Here is a 25,671-nt window from a genome sequence, read left to right on the forward strand (position 1 = left end):
GACACGGCCCCATCCCCCCCACACCATTACATCCCAGCCCCCGGGAACCCCCGGCACCCAGACACGGCCCCATCCCCCCACCACCATTACATCCCAGCCCCCGGGAACCCCCGACACCCAGACACGGCCCCATCCCCCCATCACCATTACATCCCAGCCCCCGGGAACCCCCGACACCCAGACACGGCCCCATCCCCCCCCCATTGCATCCCAGCCCCCGGGAACTCCCGGCACCCAGACACAGCCCCATCCCCCCGCTACATCCCACAGCCCCATCCCCCCTCTACATCCCAGCCCCCGGGACTCCCCGGCACCTAGACACGGCCCCATCCCCCCGTCCGCCCGCTACATCCAAGCCCCGGGGACCCTCAGTAATGAGATATGGCCCCATCCCCCGCCCGCTACATCCCAAATCCCAGGAACTCCCAGCACCAAGACACGACCCCATCCCCCCCACATTATATCCCAACCCCAAGGAACCTGCAGCACTGAGACGCACCCCCCCTCCTGTTTATCCCAGCCCCCAGGAACCCCCGTCCCCGAGCCACGTTCCCGTCCCCTCCCCCGCTATATCCCCACCTCCGGGAACGCCCGGCACCCAGACACGGCCCATCCCATGTTTTTCACTATTTCTCTTTCACAACCAATGTGCGTGAAGGGACATTTTCCACTCACCTCTGGCTGGGATGTTTTTGCTCTTTGAATCCTTCCACTGTCCTCAGCCTGCAGGAGATTCGACTGCAAAGTCGCTTGCCTTTGTCCCGTTGCATTTATAAATCATTTCCACACCTCCGAAGGTCTCCCAAGTCTGACACCCCAAAAGGAGCTGGTGGAATCTCGCATTTTCCCTTCCGAGGGGAATTCCGGCTTTTCCCAATTTCCTTTGGTTCCGGACCGGGACGGGAAGTGAGGGATGGAGTCTGACTGAGAGAAGAAAATCCCTGAAAATTGTGTGTCCAAAGTATCAAAAAAACTTCATGGAAACACTTCTCTGGAATGAATTTGTTTTGACTTCAATATACATGGAATTAGATTGGACTAGATAAGATATCTTTCTAAAAGATAGACGAAATATATATATAATACACACTCATCTATCTAGCTATCCATCCATTCCCATACACATCCACCTAATCTAAACTATCTAGTTAGCCTTCTCAATAAACATCCGTATATCTAATCTAGCCATCCATTGACCCCCGTCCTCAGCAATCTATGTAATCCAGCCATCCACACCCATCTATCTAGCCAGGCAACCCTCTCCATCCACACATCTATTTACACAGCCATCCATCCATCCATCCATCCATCCTTCCAGATACATGTCTAGCTATCTATTCGTCCATCCATCCATCCCCATCCACACCCATCTAATCTATTTATCTATCCAGCCAGCCAGCCCCTTATCTATCTATCGATCGATCGGCTGGTCTACACTGGGGTGGGGGGGTCGATGTAAGATACGCAACTTCAGCTACGGGAATAGTGTAGCTGAAGTCAACATATCTTATTTCGACTTACCTTGGGTCCTCACGCGCGAGATTGACGGCCGCGGCTCCCCCGTCGACTCCGCTACCGCCGCTTGCTCCGGTGGAGTTCCGGAGTCAGATTCATAGATTCATAGATTCATAGATTATAGGACTGGAAGGGACCTCGAGAGGTCATCGAGTCCAGTCCCCTGCCCGCATGGCAGGACCAAATACTGTCTAGACCATCCCTGATAGACATTTATCTAACCTACTCTTAAATATCTCCAGAGACGGAGATTCCACAACCTCCCTAGGCAATTTGTTCCAGTGTTTAACCACCCTGACAGTTAGGAACTTTTCCTAATGTCCAACCTAGACCTCCCTTGCTGCAGTTTAAACCCATTGTTTCTGGTTCTATCCTTAGAGGCTAAGGTGAACAAGTTCTCTCCCTCCTCCTTATGACACCCTTTTAGATACCTGAAAACTGCTATCATGTCCCCTCTCAGTCTTCTCTTTTCCAAACTAAACAAACCCAGTTCTTTCAGCCTTCCTTCATAGGTCATGTTCTCAAGACCTTTAATCATTCTTGTTGCTCTTCTTTGGACCCTTTCCAATTTCTCCACATCTTTTTTAAAATGCGGCGCCCAGAACTGGACACAATACTCCAGCTGAGGCCTAACCAGAGCAGAGTAGAGCGGAAGAATGACTTCTCGTGTCTTGCTCACAACACACCTGTTAATGCATCCCAGAATCATGTTTGCTTTTTTTGCAACAGCATCACACTGTTGACTCATATTTAGCTTGTGGTCCACTATAACCCCTAGATCCCTTTCTGCCGTACTCCTTCCTAGACAGTCTTTTCCCATTCTGTATGTGTGAAATTGATTTTTCCTTCCTAAGTGGAGCACTTTGCATTTGTCTTTGTTAAACTTCATCCTGTTTAACTCAGACCATTTTTCCAATTTGTCCAGATCATTTTGAATTATGACCCTGTCCTCCAAAGTAGTTGCAATCCCTCCCAGTTTGGTATCATCCGCAAACTTAATAAGCGTACTTTCTATGCCAATATCTAAGTCGTTGATGAAGATATTGAACAGAGCCGGTCCCAAAACAGACCCCTGCGGAACCCCACTCGTTACGCCTTTCCAGCAGGATTGGGAACCATTAATAACAACTCTCTGAGTGCGGTTATCCAGCCAGTTATGCACCCACCTTATAGTAGCCGGGAGCGCGTTCAGGGATCGATGTATCGCGTCTAGACGAGACGTGATATATCGATCCCCGATAGATCAATTACTAACCACCGATTCGGCGGGTAGTCTGGATGTACCCTATCTATCTATCTATCTATCTATCTATCTATCATACACCCCCTCTATCTAATCTAATCTATCTATCTATCTATCTATCCCCGTCCACCCCCTCTATCTATCTATCTATCTATCCCCATGCACCCCATCTATCTATCTATCTATCTATCTATCCCCATCCACCCCCTCTATCTATCTATCTATCTATCTATCCTCATACACCCCCTCCAGGGCCGGCTCCAGGCACCAGCTGAGCAAGCTGGTGCTTGGGGCGGCAGATTGTTGGAGGCGGCATTCTGCCCAATCCTAGGGTGGCACGGCCGCTTTTTTTTGTTTTGTTTTGTCCTTGTTCCGCTCCGGCCGCCCTGTAGGGGGCGGTGGCGCAGAGAACCAGAGCGCCCTGCAGGGCAGTCCTCTTCCTTCCCTCCCCGCCGACCAGAGCGGAGCCCTTGCGGCAGGCAGCAGGAGGCGGCGCAGCGGGAGGGGCATCCCATGGAGCAGCTGCCTGGAACTGGTGTTTGGGGGGGCTCCTGGGGGATGCCGTGACTTTGTCCGGTTGGGAAATGTCGGAAAGTTCTGAGCCCATTTGGCTCATTCTGGTGGCCGAAAGTGGATGAAAGGAAGGGACGGGCCCTTCAGGAGTAGTACAGAGAAGACACCCTTTGTCATCCCATCCCCTCAGCCAATCCGAACATAGCATTGGCTTTTCACAGGTGTGGACATCCCTCCCTTGGCCAATCAGGAAGCATGGCTGGGAAGATGCCCCACCTCCCCTTTTCTTTAACACCTCCATTGGTTTCCCCACCTCTGCTCTTGCCAATGCCTCCCTTCCCTCCACCACGTGCTCACCCTGCGAGATGAAGAAACTCTTCGCGTCTAGGTGGCAGGACCAACAGGGGGGTTGAGATCTTCCTCGGTGACATCTCCTCCTCTTCCTCAGCCAGTCTCTGTGGAAGATAGATAGATAGATAGATCTTTCTCTTTGCTCTGGGATGTCCCCATCTCTCTGCTCCAGCCCTGGGTCTCACCCATCCAGCTATTGCCCATGGTGCCCCACTGGTATCTGGCCAGCCCCACTGCGGCTAGCTAGGCCTGGATGCGGCTGGCTGGCCTCCTTCCTCTCTTCTCTGCCTCTGCGGCAGTGCCGGGTCAGGCAGGCTGCTCATCCGCAGGGCGATGGCAGCCCTGCTTGGAGGGTACCAAGGGCCATGGTACCCAGGGGTGGGCGACAGGGAGGGGAGAGAAAAGCGGAAATATTAAAAGTGCTGAAAATTCTCAATGGCCGGTTCCAAGCCTCTTTCTACCTCCCGGCCTGGTGAGTGAAAGGATCTCACTCCTCCGCCACTTCTATATCCCTCGCTCCATCCACACCCCGCTAACCCTGCATCTGTCCCACCCTCGATAGGTATCCATCCCTCCCTCCATCCCTCCCCACTCCTCTCTCTCCCCCAGCTACCTACCTAAGCCAGCCATCCAGCCCCATACGCCCCCTCTGTCTATCGTTCTACCCATCCCTGTACATCCCTTTTTCTATCTAGCCATCCAGCTCTGTGCACACTCGTCTATCCATCCCCATGCACTCCCTTTTTCTCTCCATCGATCCATCCATCCCCATGCTATTTATCCTTCCCTGTACACACCCATCTCTCTCTCTGACAATGCCAGTGCTCCGTGCCAGTCGCTCTGCGTGTCTGTGTTGGGGGCTGTGTGCCAGCCGCTCCCCCCGCGCGCCCACCAGCCGGCACCTTTGACTCTGTGCCAGCTGGCTGGGGGCTGGCACATGGCGGGGGGGCTCTGTCCCCATGGGCACGAGGCTGGCACCTCCCCCTCGTGTGAGGGCGCCCGCTGGGCTGCCCCCCTCCCCCTCCCGGGTGGCACCGAGTCATGCCGCAGCGAGGGGGGAGGGGGGCATCTCCCTGGCAGCTGGTGCCCCTCCCCCCGCGCAGCGTCACTCTGGGCATCAGGGCTGGCAGATGCTGTAGCCCCTCCTTTCCGCCTGCCTCGTTCTTTCGCTCTGGCCGGCCCGCCCACTTCCTCTGCTCTCCCTCCCTCCCACTGCCACTATCATGCCATCTTCACCCCGTCTCACTCCCCCTTTCCCTGCCTGGCACGGCGGGTGCCCATCTCTGGAGCCGTAGGGGGCAGGGAGACAGCCACCCCATCACTCCTCTGCCCGCTGACCTTCTTCGTTCTGTCCATTCCCCTCCCCCACCCTGGCCAGTTCCCCCAGACAGTGGTGGCATCATGCCAAGCCAGCTGGGCCCATCCGCCCCCCCTTCCCCCCTCAAATCTGGGCCCTCCACCCCCCCCCCCGCATCATTAATTAGCATCTGAATTAATTAAATCTGAGACACTAATTAAAATTCTTCCGGAGCAGGGAGGGGTGGTGAGGAAGGGACTACAAGGGGAAGAAAGAAGGAGAAAAAGGCATGTGGGAAGACAAACAAAACTCCCAGGCTGGTCCAGGGAGCCAGGATGCCTGGGTTCCATTCCCCAAATCTGGGAGGGGAGTGGAGTCCAGTGGCTAGAGGAGAGGGGGCTGGGAGCCAGGATGCCTGGGTTCTATCCCCTGCTGTGGGAGTGGAGTCTAGGGGGGGCTGGGGGCCAGGACGCCTGGGTTCCATTCCCCAGATCTGGGAGGGGAGTGGGGTCTAGTGGTTAGAGTGGGGAGGGAGGGGCTGGGAGCCCGGATTCCTGGGTTCTCTCACTGAGGCTGGGCCCATGTTGGTAGCTGTGCAGTACAGGTCACCATTTGCTGATACTCTCTCAGCCTCATGTTGCCGGGTGAAGACCCCCTTCCCCCCTCCACCCCCGGAGCCAGAGACAAGAGACCCACTGGCTTCTCCCTCACCCCCTTCATGCCCTCAGCGTTTTCTCCCCCCAATACCCCTGCCCCAAATCACCAGGGACAGAAATTCAGTTCACTGAGGAGCAAATTCGTTTGGGTGGCGAGGGCAGGGAGAGGACCGAAGGGGCTGGCACGGCCCCCCCACCCCTGTGATATGGGACAGACAGAAGCAAACAACAGAGAGAATCCAATGCCAGGTGAACAGCAGGGGGGCTGCGGGTCGGGAGTGAGGGGCACCGGCTGGGCGGGGGGGGGGCAGGGGCTGCAGGGCGGGGGTGAGGGGCACCGGCTGGGCGGGGGGGGGGCAGGGGCTGCAGGGCGGGGGTGAGGGGCACCGGCTGGGCGGGGGCTGCAGGGCGGGGGTGAGGGGCACCGGCTGGGCGGGGGCTGCAGGGCGGGGGTGAGGGGCACAGGCTGGGCGGGGGGGGCAGGGGCTGCAGGGCAGGGGTGAGGGGCACAGGCTGGGCGGGGGGCAGGCGGGCTGCAGGGCGGGGGTGAGGGGCACAGGCTGGGCGGGGGGCGGGGGCTGCAGGGCGGGGGTGAGGGGCACAGGCTGGGCGGGAGGCACGGCTGGGGAGGGGTGCGGGTCGGGAGTGAGGGGTATCAGCTGGGGGGGGGGGCGGGGGGCTGCAGGGCGGGGGTGAGGGGCACAGGCTGGGCGGGGGGGGCAGGGGCTGCAGGGCAGGGGTGAGGGGCACAGGCTGGGCGGGGGGCAGGGGCTGCAGGGCGGGGGTGAGGGGCACAGGCTGGGCGGGGGGCAGGGGCTGCAGGGCGGGGGTGAGGGGCACAGGCTGGGCTGGGGGGGCGGGGGCTCCAGGGCGGGGGTGAGGGGCACAGGCTGGGCGGGGGGCAGGGGCTGCAGGGCGGGGGTGAGGGGCACAGGCTGGGCTGGGGGGGCGGGGGCTGCAGGGCGGGGGTGAGGGGCACAGGCTGGGCGGGGGGCGGGGGCTGCAGGGCGGGGGTGAGGGGCACAGGCTGGGCGGGGGGCAGGGGCTGCAGGGCGGGGGTGAGGGGCACAGGCTGGGCGGGAGGCACGGCTGGGGAGGGGTGCGGGTCGGGAGTGAGGGGTATCAGCTGGGCGGGGGGGCGGGGGCTGCAGGGCGGGGGTGAGGGGCACAGGCTGGGCGGGGGGGGCAGGGGCTCCAGGGCGGGGGGCAGGGGCTGCAGGGCGGGGGTGAGGGGCAATCCCAGGCCCCGAGATATTACGGCTCCTTCACTCCGCCGCTTCCCCTCCCCCCAGCGCGATGGGGGCGGGGGGCGGGGACGCCGCCGTGAGGCAGCAGAATTAATTGGCGGCGGAGGTGCGGGGGGGGGGGGGGGGGGGGCGCGTGGCCGGAATATGAATGAAGCCGGGAGGGGGGAGGGGCAGCAGCGCCACCTGGCGGAAGGACCAGGATGCTCCAGCCTCAGCCTCTCCCGGCAGGGGGCGCTGGGGGGGGGCGGCCTGGCAGGCGGGTCCCCCCCCAACCGCGTCCCTGGTCCGCCGCCGGCCCGGATTCCCCCCCTCCCTCTGCCCCCCAAGATCACTCCTCCCTCTGCCTGCCCCCCAACCAGCCCCTCCGGGATCCCTCCCTCCCTCTGCCTGCCCCCCAACCAGCCCCCCATCCCTCCTCCCTCTGCCTGTCCCCCTTCCAGACCCCCCAGGATCCCTCCCTCCCTCTGCCTGCCCCCCAACCAGCTCCCCCATCCCTCTGCCTGCTCCCCAACCAGCTCCCCTGGGATCCCCCTCCCTCTGCCTGCTCCCCAACCAGCTCCCCCATCCCTCCTCCCTCTGCCTGCCCCCCAACCAGCCCCTCCGGGATCCCTCCCTCCCTCTGCCTGCCCCCCAACCAGCCCCCCATCCCTCCTCCCTCTGCCTGTCCCCCTTCCAACCCCCCCAGGATCCCTCCCTCCCTCTGCCTGCCCCCCAACCAGCTCCCCCATCCCTCTGCCTGCTCCCCAACCAGCTCCCCTGGGATCCCCCTCCCTCTGCCTGCTCCCCAACCAGCTCCCCCATCCCTCTGCCTGCTCCCCAACCAGCCCCTCCGGGATCCCTCCCTCCCTCAGCCTGCTCCCCAACCAGCCCCCCCGGGATCCCTCCCTCCCTCAGCCTGCTCCCCAACCAGCCCCCCCGGGATCCTTCTCCCCTCAGCCTGCTCCCCAACCAGCCCCTCCGGGATCCCTCCCTCCCTCAGCCTGCTCCCCAACCAGCCCCCCCGGGATCCTTCTCCCCTCAGCCTGCCCCCAACCAGCCCCCCCCGGGATCCCCCTCCTTCACCTCCAGCCCCCTCCCATCTCACCCGCCCCCCCCACACACACTGGACACAGACGCATAGCTCCAGGGAGGCTGTTTATTCACACCCCCCCCAGCTGGGTCCGGACGATGGGGCACGGGGGCGGTCACTGCCAGGCGGCCGCGGGGAAGTCGCTGAGCTCCAGGGTCTCCTGCACCGGGCGCCCCGCGGGGGGGGTGTAGGCCAGTCGCAGGCGCATCCGCAGGGGGACCTGGGGGGAGAAGGGGAGTCAGGGGGTGGGGGGCTGGGGGAGGAGCGGGGGAGGGGATCCCTGGGCTGAGCCCCCCCCCTCACCCGGCCGGGGTTCCGCACACGCAGCCGCTGCCTCAGGGGGGCCCCGTCCGGGCCCGGCACCGACGTCCCGCTGGGGGCCTCCAGCTCCACCTGCAGAGACTGGGAGGGTGGGGGGTTAGCGGGGGGGGTCACGGACACACGCCCTGCCCCCCCTCCTATGCCCGTCTCACCCCCGGTACGCGCCCTGCCCCCCTTCTACTCCTGCCCCACCCCCGGCCTGTGCCCTGCCACCCTCCTACTCCTGCCCCACTACCGGCACACGCCCTGCCCCCCCTCCTATGCCCGTCTCACCCCTGGCATGCACCCGCCCCACCCCCCGGAACGCGCCCTGCCCCGCCTCCTATGCCTTCCCCACCTCCGGCATGCGCCCGGCCCCCCCATTTTGCCCCACCCCCACACAGCCTCTACCCCACCCCCACCCGCACCTCTACTGTCCCCTCCTCCTGCCCCCACACTCTGCCCATTCCTCCGCCTGCTCCACCTGCACCCCAAACACGCACCCTGACCCCCCGCTCTGCCCCTTCCTTCCTCTTCCCTATGCCTCACCCCGACACAGCCTGTTCCCTCCCCCCACCCTGCTCACCCGCACCAGTTCCCCCTCCCCCACCCATCCCAAGCATGACTTCCCCTCCGGCAGGAGGGGTGGGGAGCACGGGGGGGCTCACCTTGGGCACGGCCGCCTGGAGCAGGAACCCCGAGGCGGTGCCGGGGTGAGTGCGGCTGGCGCTGGCCGTGACGAGGAGCAGGTGGGGGTCCCCCGGGGGGCGCTGGAAGGCAAAGTCCAGCCGCAGCCCGTCCCCCTCCCACACCGTCAGCGGGGGGATGGGGGGCGCTGGGGGGGGAGTGACACCAAGGACTCAGGGGTGTCCCCGCTCCCCCCTCCACAAAGTGCCCCCCACTGAGTCCCACCTCCCCATTCCTCACCCCCTTCCCAGCCCCCCATTCCCCACCCCCACCTGTTCCCAGCCCCCCCATTCCTCACACTCTGCCTGTTCCCAGCCCCCCAGTCCTCACCCCCCCGTCGTAGCCCCCCATTCTCCACCCCCTGCCTGTTCCCAGCCCCCCATTCCCCACCCTCTGCCTCTTCCCACGCCCCCATTCCCCACCCCCGTCCGTTCCCAGCCCCCCCATTCTTCACCCCCACCTCTTCCCAGGCCCCCATTCCTCACCCCCTGATTTACCACCGGTGGTCAAGTCTTCCAGCAAGTCCAGCAGCGATTCAGTCACGGGAGCGTCTGAGCCCACGGGGGCCTGGGGGGGAGCTGGGGCCCCCGCAAGGAGATCCAAGAGGTCAGCGACCTAGAGGGGAGAGATGGTGGGATGTGGGTTAGGGGGGGCAGGGGATCATCCAGGACCCCCCCAACCCAGTGCCCCCCAGGGCCAGGCCACATTCCACACCTGGCTGGGCTCCTCCTTAGAGCTGGGGACGGCGCCCTCTTCTGGCCTCCTGCTGCAACAAGCTCAGCTCCTTCCTCCTCCTCCGCCTTCACCAGGGGCATCTTCTCCAGCACAGACGCCCTGTGGGAATGAGCCTGAGAACCCAGGAGTCCTGGCTCCCAGCCCCCTCCCCCGCCACCACGGGACCCCACTCCCCCTCCCAGAGCCAGGGAGAGAACCCAGGAGTCCTGGCTCCCCGCCCCCCTCCCCCCACCACCACGGGACCCCACTCCCCTCCCAGAGCCAGGGAGAGAACCCAGGAGTCCTGGCTCCCCGCCCCCTCCCCCACCACCACAGGACCCACTCCCCTCCCAGAGCCGGGGAGAGAACCCAGGAGTCCTGGCTCCCCACCCCCTCCCCTGCCACCACTAGACCCCACGCCCCTCCCAGAGCCGGGGAGAGAACCCAGGAGTCCGGGCTCCCCGCCCCCCCACCTGAGGTGGTCATATCTTCTGAAGAGGGCGTTGTACTCCACCGCCCTCTGCTGGAGCTCGATGTCATGGCAGCTGCCGAACACAGAGACGATCCGCCGGATGCGGCTGGTGGAGACAAATTGGGGCCCCATCACCCTCCAGCGGTAAAGGGGGGCCCGGGGGTGCAGGGAGACCGGGGAGAGAGGAGGGACAAAACTTCCCCCGGGTGTCAGGGCTATGCTGGAGATGTGGGGGGGCAGGGTGCGTGGGGGAGCTGGTGGGGTTGTATGGAGATTTGGGGTGCATACACAGCATTGGGGTGTCCCTGGTTTGGAGTCACAGTGGGGACATGGGGTGCAGGGAGACTTCCAGGAGGATTCGCAGAGATCAGGGAGGGGAAAGAGGATTTTGGGGGTGCAGGGAGCATGCACAGGGATTTTGGGGGTTCTGAGAGGATGTTGGGGTGCAGGAAGCCCAGACAGGTTTTACTGGAGTGTAGAGGGGATTTAGGGGTGCTGGGAGCATGCACAGGGATTCCAGGGTGCAGTGAGGATTTGGGGGTACAGGAAGCATGGGGAGGGATTCAGGGGGCTGCAGGGAGCATGCAGAGGGATACTGGAGGTGCAGAGGGGATTTGGGGGTGTAGGGACCATGCACACAGGGATTCTGGGGTGCAGAACGGTTTTGGGGGGTTCAGGGAGCATGCAGAGGGAGTCTGGGCTGCAAGGACCATGCATAGGATTATGGGGTTCAATTTGGATTTGGGGGTGCAGGAGAAAGCACAGGGATAATGGGGGTTCTGAGATGGATTTCAGGGTGCAGGGAGCATGCATAGGGATTCTGAGGGTCCTGAGGGGGGTCTGGGGTGCAGGAAGCATGCACAGGGATTCTGGAGGTGCTCAGGAGTATTTTGAGGTGCAGGGAGCATGTTAGGGGATTCTGGGGGTGCTGAGGGGGATTTGGGGGTGCAGGGAGCAGGCACAGAGATTTGGGGGTGCTGAGGGGGATTTGGGGTGCAGGGAGCAGGCACAGAGATTTGGGGGTGCTGAGGGGGATTTGGGGTCCAGGGAGCATGCACAGGGATTTGGGGTGCTGAAGGGGTTGGGGTGCAGGGAGCATGCACAGGAATTTGGGGTTCTGAGGGGGTTGGGGTGCAGGGAGCAGGCACAGGGATTTGGGGGTGCTGAGGGGGATTTGGGGTGCAGGGAGCAGGCACAGGGATTTGGGGGTGCTGAGGGGGATTTGGGGTGCAGGGAGCAGGCACAGGGATTTGGGGGTGCTGAGGGGGATTTGGGGTGCAGGGAGCAGGCACAGGGATTTGGGGGTGCTGAGGGGGATTTGGGGTGCAGGGAGCAGGCACAGGGATTTGGGGGGTGCTGAGGGGGTTGGGGTGCAGGGAGCATGCACAGGGATTTGGGGGTGCCTCACTCAATGTCCCCCTGCAGGCGGGGTGCTGAGTTTCATGAGGGCCGTCAGGGCGAGGGCACGCGTAGGGGGCAGCGAGAGGTGAGACTGCAGCACCTGCTCCAGCAGTGCCAGCACCTGCCCCTCCTCCACCTGCGGGGGCGACATGGGGCAAAGGGTGAGCCGGGACCCAACCCCCACCCCAGTGTCATCCCCCCTCTGCCCCCCAACCAGCCCCCGCCCCCTGACCTGCACAGGCTCCGCCTCCTCGCAGCTCGCAGCTAGGAGAAGGTCGCCATATTCGCCGATGCACCAGGTGGCCACCTGCACCAGGGGGTTGCTGGGGAAAAAAAGCGGGGTGGGGGACGACCCCCCAAATGAGAGAGTGTGGACTAGCCCCGCCCCCAAAACTGCCTGGCCCCTCCCCCCACCAGGATTCCGCCTCCCCCCCACCAATCACCTCCGCCCTCCCCCTTCTCCCCCTCCCCCACCGAGACCCCCCCTCACCGGGGAGATGTCGCAGGCCAGTGCCTCATAGAGACGTCTCACGATGTAGGGTGCAGCTCCCCGGCCCCCCCCAATCAGCTGGATCAGGCGGGAGACAGCATCGTCCGGCACCGAAGAGCCGGCCTGGGGGGGGGGAGACCTGGTTACCCCCAGTCCCAGCTCCCCCCCCAGCCCCCATCTTCCCCCCTCCCCCCGGACCCCCATCATTCCCAGCTCCCCCCCAACCCCCATCTGCCCCCCTCCCCCCGGACCCCCATCAGTCCCAGCTCCCCCCCCAACCCCCATCTGCCCCCTCCCCCCGGACCCCATCAGTCCCAGCTCCCCCCCCCAGCCCCCATCTTCCCCCCTCCCCCCGGACCCCCATCATTCCAGCTCCCCCCCAACCCCCATCTGCCCCCCTCCCCCCGGACCCCATCATTCCCAGCTCCCCCCAACCCCCATCTGCCCCCCTCCCCCCGGACCCCCATCAGTCCAGCTCCCCCCCCAACCCCCATCTGCCCCCTCCCCCCGGACCCCCATCAGTCCCAGCTCCCCCCCCCAACCCCCATCTGCCCCCCTCCCCCCGGACCCCCATCAGTCCCAGCTCCCCCCCCAGCCCCCATCTGCCCCCCTCCCCCCGGACCCCCATCAGTCCCAGCTCCCCCCCAGCCCCCATCTGCCCCCCTCCCCCCGGACCCCCATCAGTCCAGCTCCCCCCCCCAACCCCCATCTGCCCCCTCCCCCCGGACCCCCATCATTCCCAGCTCCCTCCCCAGCCCCCCATCTGCCCCCCTCCCCCCGGACCCCCATCAGTCCCAGCTCCCTCCCCAGTCCCCATCTGCCCCCCACCCCCCGGACCCCCATCAGTCCCAGCTCCCCCCCCCAGCCCCCCATCTGCCCCCCTCCCCCCGGACCCCCATCATTCCCAGCTCCCCCCCAACCCCCCATCTGCCCCCCCTCCCCCCGGACCCCCATCAGTCCCAGCTCCCCCCCCAACCCCCATCTGCCCCCCTCCCCCCCGGACCCCCATCAGTCCCAGCTCCCCCCCCAACCCCCATCTGCCCCCCTCCCCCCGGACCCCCATCAGTCCCAGCTCCCCCCCCCAGCCCCCATCTGCCCCCCTCCCCCCGGACCCCCATCAGTCCCAGCTCCCCCCCCAGCCCCCATCTGCCCCCCTCCCCCCGGACCCCCATCAGTCCCAGCTCCCCCCCCAACCCCATCTGCCCCCCTCCCCCGGACCCCCATCATCCCAGCTCCCTCCCAGCCCCCCATCTGCCCCCCTCCCCCCGGACCCCCATCAGTCCCAGCTCCCCCCCCCAGCCCCCCATCTGCCCCCCTCCCCCCGGACCCCCATCAGTCCCAGCTCCCCCCCCCAGCCCCCATCTGCCCCCCTTCACCCGGACCCCCATCAGTCCCAGCTCCCCCCCCAACCCCCATCTGCCCCCCTCCCCCCGGACCCCCATCATTCCCAGCTCCCCCCCCCCAGCCCCATCTGCCCCCCCTCCCCCCGGACCCCCATCAGTCCCAGCTCCCCCCCCAGCCCCCATCTGCCCCCCTCCACCCGGACCCCCATCAGTCCCAGCTCCCCCCCCAACCCCCATCTGCCCCCCCTCCCCCCGGACCCCATCATTCCCAGCTCCCCCCCCCAGCCCCCATCTGCCCCCCTCCCCCGGACCCCCATCATTCCCAGCTCCCTCCCCAGCCCCCCATCTGCCCCCCTCCCCCCGGACCCCCATCATTCCCAGCTCCCTCCCCCAGCCCCCATCTGCCCCCCTCCCCCCTGGACCCCCCATCATTCCCAGCTCCCTCCCCCAGCCCCCATCTGCCCCCCTTCACCCGGACCCCCATCATTCCCAGCTCCCTCCCCCAGCCCCCATCTGCCCCCCTTCACCCGGACCCCCATCATTCCCAGCTCCCTCCCCCAGCCCCCATCTGCCCCTCCTCCCTGCTACTTACCCTGCTGCCTCCTCCCATCTCTTCCCAGCCAGCGATCACCCCCTGCCCCCCCAGATCTCTCTGCGTGCTCCCCGTACCCCGGTCGCCCCCTGCCCCCCCAGATCTCTCTGCCTGCTCCCCGTACCCCGGTCGCCCCCTGCCCCCCCAGATCTCTCTGCCTGCTCCCCGTACCCCGGTCGCCCCCTGCACCCCCAGATCTCTCTGCCTTCTCCCCGTACCCCGATCGCCCCCTGCACCCCCAGATCTCTCTGCCTTCTCCCTGTACCCCGATCTCCCCCTGCACCCCCAGATCTCTCTGCGTGCTCCCTTCACCCCCAATCTGCCTGCTGCACCCCTAGATCCCCGCCTCTCACCATGGTCAGCACTTGCAGCATGGTGTCTATATGCCAGCGTTTGTTTAAATCTGGGGGGCGACAAGAGATAAAGGGGGTGGGGGGGCCACATGCTGACCACCCCGACCCCACTCCCCACAGCGCCCCCTGCCAGCCAGACTCACCTCTCAGCGGCGAGGAGCAGCCCTGAGGCGCAGGGGGGCTTCATGGCCGGGGGGCAGGTCTCCAGGAAACCCAGCAGCTCCTGGGTCATGGTCCGGACGTTGGCGCCCGTCAGCAGGGCCAGGCTGAGATCCAGGGCGCGTCTAGGGGCAGAGAGGGAGGGGGTCAGTCGCTGGGGGCCGGGCCCGCCCCAGCTCCCCCCCCCCCCCGGTGCCCCCAGGTCTCCCGTGTCTCACCGGTGGATGGAGGGGTCTGGGTCACGCAGACAGGCCAGCACGGTGGCACGGTGCCTCTGGAGGGCGCTCTGCTCTGCATGCACCAGCCGCAGCAGGGACGTCAGGGCCACGGACCTGGGGAACGGCCCCCCGCCTCGGGGTGAGCGCCCCGCGCGGCCTCCCGGACGCCTGGGGTCCCGTCCCCAGCTCTCCAGTCACCCCCAACCCCTCCCCGCCCTGTGCCCCCAAACTCAGATCAGCCGACCCAGCCCCTCCGTGCCCTGTGCCCCCAAACTCAGATCCCCCAAGCCAGCCACTCCCCGCCCTGTGTCCCCAAACTCAGATCTCCCTGCCCTGTGCCCCCAAACTCAGATCCCCACACAGCCCCTCCCTGCCCTGTGCCCCCAAAACTCAGATTCCCCCAGCTCCTCCCTGCCCTGTGGCCCCAAACTCAGATCCCCACCCAGCCCTTCCCTGCCCTGTGCCCCCAAACTCAGATCTCCCTGCCCTGTGGCCCCAAACTCAGATCCCCACCCAGCCCCTCCCTGCCCTGTGCCCCCAAACTCAGATCTCCCTGCCCTGTGCCCCCAAACTCAGATCCCCCCAACCCAGCCCCTCCCTGCCCTGCACCCCCAAACTCAGATCCTCTCACCCAGCCCCTTCCCACCCTGTGGCCCCAAACTCAGATCCCCCACCCAGCCCCTCCCTGCCCTGTGCCCCCCAAACTCTCATCCCCCATTCAACCCCTCAAAACAGCTCCTCCCCATCCTCTGTCCCCCCAATCTAGCCCCACCTCCTCTCTCTTTCTCACTCCAAACCCAGCCCCTCCCAGTCATCCTCCCTGACTCCTCCACCCCCAAACCTAGCCCCATCTCCCGCTCCCTCCATTTCCCCCCACCCCCCGCATCCCACAGGGCGCTAATGTCCAGGACACCTGGGTCCCATTTGCAGTCCTGGTCTCTTCCCACCCCCTTTCTTACTAGGGGCCACAGGGAGCGTCCCGGACACCTGGGTCCTTTTTACCTGATGTTCCGATCCCTGCTGAGGAGGAATCGTCCCAGAATATTGACAGCCAGAACCTGCGGGGGAGCAGGGGGAAGAGGCTGAAGGGGAGCTAGGAAGGAGGGGATGGGGCAGTGCAGCCAGGGAATGAGCCGGGAATCAGATCCCAGGATTGGGTGGTGTTAACCTGCAGAACTACCCGCTACTGGATTGTGGCCCAAATGTTGAAGGGCGGGGGCTGGGAACGAGGGAAATGGGCAGAGAGATTGGAGGAGGAGTGGCGGGGGGGGCGGAAATGGGGCAGAGCAGCCAATGAATGAGTGGGGAATCGGGTCTCATGATTAGATTGCTCCTGGGGGCAGTTTGGGGGCATTGACCTGGGGAACTACCTGCTACTGGATTCTGGCTTGACTGGGGGAGGGAACGGGGCTCTGGAAGGGGGAGCAGGGCAAAGAGAACGAATGAGTGGGGAGGAAGGAGGGGATGGAGCTGAGCAGACAGAGAGGGGGTGGGGATGAGGCCCCAGGGTTAAATTATGCCTGGGAGGCGGTTGGGGGGCATTAACCTGCGGAACTACCCGCTACTGGATTCTGCACTGATTGGGGGAGGGAGAAAGGGGGGAGCATGGCAGAGTCCCGGGCGGAGGAGTGCTCGGGGGTCAGGTTTGTGCCCCCCCCGTACCCGCAGGCCGGGCGCCGAGCGCACCGCTGTGATGGTCAGCACCGTCTCGTACAGCACCGCGCTGCCCACGTTGTGCAAGGTCTCCGTGTTTGTGGCCACCTGGTGGAGGGGGAGACAGGGTGGGGGGGTCAGCACCGGCTCGGTGCTTGCTCCCCCCTCCTCCCACCCCTCCCTTCCCTGCCCCCACATCTGCCCTCCTGCCCCTCCCCCTCCCATGCCCCACCCACCTGGGCCAGGATGTCGTTCATGGCCTCGCTGGTCTCCTCACTGCCCTGTCCCAGGACTCTCAGCAGCCGCAGGGCGCGCACCTGGGAGGGGAGATTGGGGGTGTCAGGGAGGGGGTCGGGGGAGGGAACCCCAAGGGGCAGCAGGGGGTGGGGGGACTAGGGGGATGGCTGGGAGCATGGGAAGAAGGTGGGGGGTATGTTTGAGGGGATGGGTGAGGGCAAGGTGAGGGGACAGGATGGGGGAATGAGGCTGTGGGGCAGGGAAGGGGGGTACCTGCAGGAAGGGGTCACTGACCCCCATGATGCTGTGCTCCGGCGAGTACCCCGACACCTCTAAGTTGCGCAGCATCTCCACCACTTGGGGCACGGCCTGGAGGGGGGACGGGGGTGAGTACATTGTCCCCCCATATCACTCCCATCACCCCCTCCCTTCTCTCCCCACCCCCCCCAGCCCTCCATATCCCCTACCACCTCTGGAAACACCTATCCCCAGCGGGGGTGGGGGGCTGGGAGCCAGGACTCCTGGGTTCTCTCCCAGCAAGGGGACCCCCTCCCCAGCTGGTAGTTAGAGCAGGAGGTGCTGTGGGCCCGGACTCCTGGGTTCTCTCCTGGCTCTGGGAGGGGAGTGGGGGCTAGCGGTTAGAGCAGGGGGTGCTGGGGGCCCGGACTCCTGGGTTCTCTCCTGGCTCTGGGAGGGGAGTGGGGGCTAGTGGTTAGAGCAGGGGGTGCTGGGGGCCCGGACTCCTGGGTTCTCTCCTGGCCCTGGGAGGGGAGTGGGGGCTAGTGGTTAGAGCAGGAGGTGCTGTGGGCCCGGACTCCTGGGTTCTCTCCTGGCTCTGGGAGGGGAGTGGGGGCTAGTGGTTAGAGCAGGGGGTGCTGGGGGCCCAGACTCCTGGGTTCTCTCCTGGCCCTGGGAGGGGAGTGGGGGCTAGTGGTTAGAGCAGGAGGTGCTGTGGGCCCGGACTCCTGGGTTCTCTCCTGGCTCTGGGAGGGGAGTGGGGGCTAGTGGTTAGAGCAGGGGGGTGCTGGGGTCCCGGACTCCTGGGTTCTCTCACCTTGCGGAAGTGACTCAAGACATCCGGGCTTCGCTCGCACATTTCCGTGATCAAGAGCAGGGTGACGTGAAGAAGGCCTGACAAGAGGCCGACAGGTGTCAATCAACTCCCTGGGCTCAGGGTGAGGATTCTAACCCCGCTCCCTTCTCTCTGGGCTGTAGCCCCTCACCATGGCATCAGGACAATCCTTGGCAGGGGCCAGCTCCTCTGCGGCTGGGCGTTATGGGCCAACGAGGGTATTTTGGTAAGAGGGGTATGACCCCTAGGCGTGCCTCAGTTTACCCACGGACTCCCTAGCCACTGGGGGAGGGGGGCTGAGTCCATCTGGGTTGAGGTCTAATGGACCAGGAAGGCCTGGGCGGACTCAGCGCAGGTGGGAAAACCCAACGCTGGACCACGGAGGGGCGACACCTCTTGTCTTCACTCCACAGCCAGAGGAGGGGCTGGAGCCAGAAGGGCCCCTCTAGGGGTCCCTCCCTCCATCCCCAGATGTCTGTTCCGCCCCCCCCCCCCCCGAAAGGTCATCATGGAAGGACCTCAGGGGATCGGCTGAGGCGGGATCACGGTGCGGGATGGGGGCAGAGGTTCCTGGCGGCCGGGGGGGCGGCACTGAGGATTGGGGGGACGGGGCATTTCAGGGGTCCCTCACCGTGGTGGCAGTTCCTGGCAGCTGGGGGGGCGGCACTGAGGATTGTGGGGGACGGGGCATTTCAGGGGTCCCTCACCGTGGCGTCGCTCCTTGAGGAGCCGGTCGCAGACGGGGACAAAGACGTCAGAGAGCTCCGGGACTTTGCGGACGATGTGGACGGCGCAGGCCACAGCCTGGGGGGGCAGAGTGGGGGTTAGGGGTTGCGGGGGGGTTAGGAGTTGCAGGGGGAAGGGGGGGTTAGGGGCTGCGGGCAGCAGAGGAGGGGCTTAGGAGTTGCAGGGGGCAGAGGAGGGGGTTAGGGGTTGAGGGGGCCAGAACAATGGGTTAGGGGTTGTGGGGGGCGGGAGGGATAGGAGTTGCAGGGGGCAAAGGAGGGGGTTAGGGGTTGCAGGGGGCAGAGGGGGGTAGGGGTTGCAGGGGGCAGAGGGGGGTTAGGAGTTGTGGGGGGCAGAGAAGGGGGTTAAGGGTTGCGGGGGGCAGGGGGTTAGGGGTTGTGGGGGGCAGAGGAGGGGTTTAGGGGTTACAGGGGCAGAGGAGGGGGTTAAGGGTTGCGGGGGGCAGGGGGTTAGGGGTTGTGGGGGGCAGAGGAGGGATTTGGGGGTTACAGGGGCAGAGGAGGGGGTTGAGGGTTGCAGGGGGCAGGGGGGTTAGGGGTTGTGGGGGGCAGAGGAGGGGTTTAGGGGTTACAGGGGCAGAGGAGGGGGTTAAGGGTTGCGGGGGGCAGGGGGGTTAGGGGTTGTGGGGGGCAGAGGAGGGATTTAGGGGTTACAGGGGCAGAGGAGGGGGTTAAGGGTTGCGGGGGGCAGGGGGGTTAGGAGTTGCGGGGAGCAGGGGGGTTAGGGGTTGCGGGGGGCAGGGGAGGGATTTAGGGGTTACAGGGGCAGAGGAGGGAGTTAAGGATTGCGGGGGGCAGGGGGGTTAGGAGTTGCGGGGGGCAGGGGGGTTAGGAGTTGTGGGGGGCAGAGGAGGGATTTAGGGGTTACAGGGGCAGAGGAGGGGGTTAAGGGTTGCGGGGGGCAGGGGGGTTAGGAGTTGCAGGGGGCAGGGGGGTTAGGAGTTGCGGGGGGCAGGGGGTTAGGGGTTGTGGGGGCAGAGGAGGGATTTAGGGGTTACAGGGGCAGAGGAGGGAGTTAAGGGTTGCGGGGGGCAGGGGGGTTAGGGGTCTGGGTTAGGGGAGGAGAAGGGGCTAGGGGTTGGGGGAACAAGAGAGGCTTGTAGGGGACGGGGGTCACGGCGAGGAGGGGTTGGGGGGTCCCCACTCACCTTCCTGCGCACCGGGGCTGGGGCGTCCCCCGCCAGCTGCTGCACCTCCCCCGCCAGGTCACGGCACATCCCCGCCGAGCCCAGGCAGCCCAGACAGCCCAGCGCCAGGCCCTGCACGCAGGGGGAGGGGTGCGCAAGGTCGCTGCGGGGAGAGGGGGGGTGAACCCCAAGGACTGGCCCAGCCCCCCAAACCCCAGCCCGGACACCCCAACCTCATCCTCTGAACCCCACATTCCTGTCTTCACCGCCCAGATTCAACCCTAGCCCCCCAAACCTCCGGTGCCCCATAGCCAGAAGCTCCTCTGAGTTCCTGAACCCCAATACCCCAGCCTGAGCCCCCCAGAACCATCAGCCCCCTTGGGGTCCCCCCAAGCCCCCATACCCCAGCCTGAGCCCCCCAGAACCATCAGCCTCCTTGGGGTCCCCCCAAGCCCCCATACCCCAGCCTGAGCCCCCCAGAACCATCAGCCCCCTTGGGGTCCCCCCAAACCCCCATACCTCAGCCTGAGCCCCCCAGAACCATCAGCCTCCTTGGGGTCCCCCCAAACCCCCATACCCCAGCCTGAGCCCCCCAGAACCATCAGCCCCCTTGGGGTCCCCCCAAACCCCATACCCCAGCCTGAGCCCCCCAGAACCATCAGCCCCCTTGGGGTCCCCCCAAACCCCCATACCCCAGCCTGATACCCCCAGAAACATCAGCCCCCTTGGGGTCCCCCCAAACCCCCATACTCCAGCCTGATACCCCCAGAACCATCAGCCCCCTTGGGGTCCCCCCAAACCCCCATACCCCAGCCTGATACCCCCAGAACCATCAGCCCCCTTGGGCTCCCCCCAAATCCCCATACCCCAGCCTGATATCCTCATAACCATCAGCCCCCTTGGGGTCCCCCCAAGCCCCCATACCCCAGCCTGAGCCCCCCCAGAACCATCAGCCCCCTTGGAGTCCCCCCAAACCCCATACCCCAGCCTGAGCCCACCAGAACAATCAGCCCCCTTGGGGTCCCCCCATACCACAGCCTGAGCCCCCCAGCACCATCAGCCCCCTTGGCATACCCCCAAATCTCCAATCCTCAGCCCCCCCAAACCCGATCTCCCCCTCACTTCTTGATGCTATTGGTCAGGAGCAAGTGGGCATCCTGCCTCTCGTCCAATAGGAGCGCAGCACCCAGGTAGCCTATCCGCTTCTGGTGGAATTGGGGTGAGGCCAAGAGTTTCAGACACTCCATCTGGGGGGACAAGGGGGGTGTGGGGTAGAGGGGATCAGTGAGGGGAGGGGCTATTGGAGGAATGGGACGCAGAGGGGTGCAGGGTGGGAGGATTGGGGGTGCAGGCAGTTCAGGGGCAACAGGTGGAAGATAAATTAACAATAATCTTAATCCCCATCTTGCCCTGCTGGGGTCCCCCCAGGAGGAGCAGACAGGGGGTTAGGGATACTGGGGTCCCACCAGGCCTAGGGCACAGCAGGGCCAGGGTTTGGAGATCCCGGGGGAAGGGAGGGAAGATATTGAGATGTCAGGGGGACTAGAGGTGCAAAAGGGGTTACTGTGGTGTGGGGGTGCAGTGTGGAGCCTGGGGGTTCAGTGGGGGATCTCGGGGCCTGGGGGTGCACTGGAGGACCTGGTAGTGCAGTGGGATATATTGGGGTGTGGGTGTGCAGTGGGGTTCTGGGGGTGCAGTGGGGGATATCAGGGTCTGGGGGTACAGTGGGGTTCTGGGGGGGTGCAGTGAGGGATATCGGGGTGCAGAGGGGCAGTAGGAGGTCTGAGGTGCAGTGGGGGATATCAGGGTCTGGCGGTGCAATGGGGGATATTGGGGTGTGGGGGTCCAGTGGGGTTCTGGGGGTGCAGTGGGGGATATTGGGGTACAGAGGGGCAGTAGGAGGTCTGGGGTGCAGTGGGGGATATCAGGGCGTGGGAGTGCAGTGGGGTTCTGGGGGGTACAGTGGGGGATATCAGGGTCTGGTGGTGCAGTCAGGGATATCAGGGTGCAGAGGGGCAGTAGGAGGTCTGGAGGTGCAGTGGGGGATATCAGGGCATGGGGTGCAGTGGGGGGTATCGGGGTGCAGGGGGGCAGTAGGAGGTCTAGGGTGCAGTTGGGAATATTGGGGCATGGGGGTGCAGTGGGGTTCTGAGGGTGCCGTAGGGGATATCAGGGTGCAGTGGGGGGTGCCTGGCAGTGCAGTAGGGGATATCGGGGCCTGGGGGTGCAGTGAAGGCCTGGGGGTGCAGTGGGGGGTGCCTGGCAGTGCAGTAGGGGATATCGGGGCCTGGGGGTGCAGTGAAGGCCTGGGGGTGCAGTGGGGGGTGCCTGGCAGTGCAGTAGGGGATATCGGGGCCTGGGGTGCTGTGGGGTTCTGGGGTATAGCGGGACGCGGTTCCCTTACCTGGCCGAAGTGGGCAGGGTACCCCAGCAGGTGGACGTAGAGCAGTTTGGTGAGGTTGGCAGTGCCGGCCTGGGGGTCCCCGGCCCGAATGGCCCCCCGGATCCGGGCACACTCCCGCTGCACCAGCTCCCGCTCCACCGCCTGCGTCCGCGCCCCCCGCACCCTCCGGATCAGCTCCGGGAGCGTCAGGAGGGGGTCCCCCATCCTGGGAGGAGAGGGAGGGGGTTACCCCCGAGACACAGCCTCCCTTAACCGAACCCCACCACCCCGTATCCCAGTCCCCCCCTCACTCCCTCCCCCCACACCTGGGCCCTGTCTCCTCCCCATCACCCTTCCCCCACTCACCACGTCTCTCCCCCCACTTCCTTCCCCCCCATAGGTCCCCCTGGGCCCCATTTCCCCCTCCATGGCCCCATCCCCCCACTTCCCTCACCCGCCACGTGCACCTGGGCCCCCTCCCTCTTTGTCCCTCACATTCCCTCCCCCCCCCCCCGACCCCTCCTGGCACATCCCTGGGCCCTCGCCTCCCCCTCACCTGGCTGCTCTCCTAAACCAGCCCCTCCCCCTCCATCTCTTCAGGACGGGGGGGCTCCGCTCCCTGCCCCCCGTTTACCTGCCTGTCTCCAGACTTCCGCAGAAGACCTCACCTGTGCGCTGCGCTCACCTGGCGCCCGCCGCCCCCTGCTGGCCGCGGGGCAGAACTGCACCCATGGGGCCGGAGAGGGACTGGGGAAGTAGGGGGATGGGGGCAATGACTGAGGGGTTGGGGGTTCTGGGGGGTTTCGGGGGAAGCCTTTGGGGGGGAACCGGGGGATAGTGGGTTTTCGGGGGGAGGTCTGAGGAAGAGGGAGGGGCTTTTGGAAGAGCTGGTATGGGTCGGTTCTTGGGGGCGCTGTGGTGCTGGGCTGTGTGTGGGGGGCCCACCCAGGGGGAAGGAGCCTGGCCCATCCCCCTTCGACCCCAGCCTCGGAGGGGGTGTGGGGCTAGGGGCAGCCCCCAGGCTCTGCAGACACTACAGTCAGGGACACTGGGTAATGAGGGGCTGGGAGCCTGCCCGGATTCCTGGGTTCTCGCCCTGGCTCTGGGAGGGGAGTGGGGCCCAGTGGGTTGGAGGTGGAGGCTGTGGGCCCAGACTCCTGGGTTCTCGTCCCCTGGGAGGGGAGGGGAGTCTAGTGCTTAGAGTGGGGATGGGGGATGGGAGCCAGGACTCCTGGGTTCTAGCCCCAGCTCTGGGAGGGGAGTGGGGGCTGGTGGGTTGGAGGTGGAGGCTGGGGCCCGGATTCCTGGGTCCTCTCCTAGACTCCTTGGTGCTGAGCGATGACGGGCTGGGGGTGCTACTGGTGGGGTCGAGCAACCCATGGCCTCTCTCTGGTTGTGGGAAATAACAGCTCTCCCTCAGAGCCCATGGTCCAGCCCCTCCCCCACCCCTGGGCTGGAGTGGAGCGGGGGTGGGGGCTGGAGTTGGTGGGGCTGAGCCCAGGGTCTGTACAGAGTCAGGGTCCCCGGGCCATGCCAGGTCCCCTATGCCCACGTCATTACAACATTTCCCCCCCCCCATGTAGTATCCCCCTCAAATTGACCCCCCTGAGTCCCCGTCACAGACACAGCCCCTGGCTCCATCCTTGCTTAGCCCCCAGCCCCTGGGGGAACCCAGTGACCCCCCCAATGCCTGAGCCAGCCCCCCCCCAGGGTCTCCCTCCTCACTCCCTGCTCTCCCAGTTCTGTCAGCAGGTGCCATGTAGGGGACTCCCCCATGGAGAGGTGCTGAAATGGGGGGCACCTGGGGGGTGCTGTCAGGGGGTGTTTCTCACACCCCTGCGGGGGCTGAGATGGGGAGTCCCAAGCGCATTGGTTAGAGGAGGGTCCAGGAGCACCCCTAGGATCCCGGAGACGGATCGTCTGCCAGATCCCTGGACCTGCAGAGATGCTGGAGGGGCACGGGGTGGCCAGGTGGGGGCGCCGAGGGGCCCTTTCCCACAATCCTCCCGGGCTGGGGATGGGAGAACTTCACGGGGTATCCCTGGAGAGACGCCAAGGGGACCCTTCCCAGAATCCCCAGGGGCTGGGGTAAGAACATGGGACAGCATCGGGGGGAACAGACGGGGCTGCATCTAGGACTGCTGAAGTCATGGAGATTGTGGGAGACCACAGCATGTGGCTGGAGAGATGCTGGGGAGGGAGGACCCTACCCAGGATCCCTTAGGGCTGGAGACCCCAGAATCCTCAGCGTGGTAACAGCCGGGGCAGCTCGGGGACCCTGACAGGGGACCATCCTCTGGAGGGGGTGCCCCAAGCGGACTCCCCACCCAGGCAGCCCCAGACACGACGGGGGCCCTGATCTCGGCTGGCGTCTGTGCAGCACCTGGCACAACGGGGCCCTGATTTCAAAGTGGAAATAAACCCGTTTTTAACTAGGAGAGAATTACTGACTGGATCTGCTTCGTTCTTCAATGCCTGGACGCTTTGTACCCAGACTTGGCGGCTCTGTCCACTTTCCTCTCCAGCTCGCCCATCAGATATGGGCTGGTGAACCACGCCAGCCTGTATTGGACAGACCGCGACCCCCCGGCATCCATACCCAAATGGCTAACGACCATGCTGCCAACTCTGCTAAGTTGCTCCCAGCCCTGCCCCTTAAATTGCCAGCTTTGGGAGTCCTGACATTTCACCTTCCCTCTAGGCCATTCCCAGCCCCTGGGATGGCGGGGACCAGCTGGGGAACAGGAATCCACGAACCACAGAGGGGGTGAAGAGCCCTGGAAATGGGGCATTTTTCACTTTCGTGGTTTGCTCGAGGTCCCGGTGGCTGATTTCTCTGCCCCCGGGGGCCACGTGGTTGTAATTAGAGTGGGTGGGTTAGAGCAGGGGGGCTGGAAGCCAGGACACCTGGGTTCTCTCCCCGGCTCTGGGAGGGGAGTGGGGTCCGGTGGTTGGAGGGGGCGGGGCTGGGAGCCAGGACTCCTGGGTTCGCTCCCCAGCCTGGGAGCATCCGAAGAAGTGAGATTTTTACTCACGAAAGCTTATGCCCAAATAAATCTGTTAGTCTTTAAGGTGCCACCAGACTCCTTGTTGTTTTTGTAGATACAGACTAACACGGCTACCCCCGATACTTGACAGCCTGGGGGAGGGGTCTCTTTAAGACCATAGAGACACTGAGGAGTCCTCCAGGCTCCTCCCAGAGCGTCCTCTCACTCCCTGCGCACCCGCTCTATCTTGCACTCGATGGTCGGAGCCTCTCTGGGAAGCGCCGTCTCTATGGTGAGCGGCGGCCGCTCTGGGATGTGAAACCATAGAGCCCCGCCCCGCGCCCGCTCCCAGCCCCGCCCCTAGCGGCAGCGGGGGCCGACGCAAGAGCCCGGGGAGCCCGGACTCCTGGGTTCCCTGCCCGGCACCGGGAGGGGAGTGGGGGCCGGTGGTTAGAGCCCGGGGAGCCCGGACTCCTGGGTTCCCTGCCCGGCACCGGGAGGGGAGTGGGGGCCGGTGGTTAGAGCCCGGGGAGCCCGGACTCCTGGGTTCCCTGCCCGGCACCGGGAGGGGAGTGGGGGCCGGTGGTTAGAGCCCGGACTCCTGGGTTCCCTGCCCGGCACCGGGAGGGAAGTGAGGGCCGGTGGTTAGAGCCCGGGGAGCCCGGACTCCTGGGTTCCCTGCCCGGCACCGGGAGGGGAGTGGGGGCCGACGCAAGAGCCCGGGGAGCCCGGACTCCTGGGTTCCCTGCCCGGCACCGGGAGGGAAGTGGGGGCCGGTGGTTAGAGCCCGGGGAGCCCGGACTCCTGGGTTCCCTGCCCGGCACCGGGAGGGGAGTGGGAGCCGGT

General features: G+C 65.2%; 1 protein-coding gene across 1 annotated transcript; it reads right to left on the reverse strand.

Annotated features, from left to right (window-relative positions):
• Window positions 1–7,943: 7,943 nt before the first annotated feature.
• On the reverse strand, window positions 7,944–22,511 carry AP1G2 (adaptor related protein complex 1 subunit gamma 2). Its single transcript, XM_054045257.1, is given in 23 exon segments — window positions 7,944–8,111; window positions 8,195–8,293; window positions 8,860–9,026; window positions 9,364–9,493; window positions 9,559–9,712; window positions 10,066–10,170; window positions 11,473–11,492; window positions 11,494–11,601; window positions 11,698–11,789; window positions 11,958–12,078; window positions 14,244–14,299; window positions 14,382–14,527; window positions 14,621–14,734; window positions 15,623–15,678; window positions 16,283–16,381; window positions 16,510–16,590; window positions 16,784–16,879; window positions 17,565–17,641; window positions 18,290–18,386; window positions 19,477–19,618; window positions 20,578–20,702; window positions 21,860–22,064; window positions 22,473–22,511. Coding segments are annotated over 22 exon segments (2,394 nt in total). The 5' UTR covers window position 22,064; window positions 22,473–22,511; the 3' UTR covers window positions 7,944–8,006.
• Window positions 22,512–25,671: the final 3,160 nt, after the last annotated feature.

The sequence above is a fragment of the Malaclemys terrapin genome, chromosome 12 (genome assembly GCF_027887155.1).
Source record: "Malaclemys terrapin pileata isolate rMalTer1 chromosome 12, rMalTer1.hap1, whole genome shotgun sequence".
NCBI lineage: Eukaryota > Metazoa > Chordata > Testudines > Emydidae > Malaclemys > Malaclemys terrapin.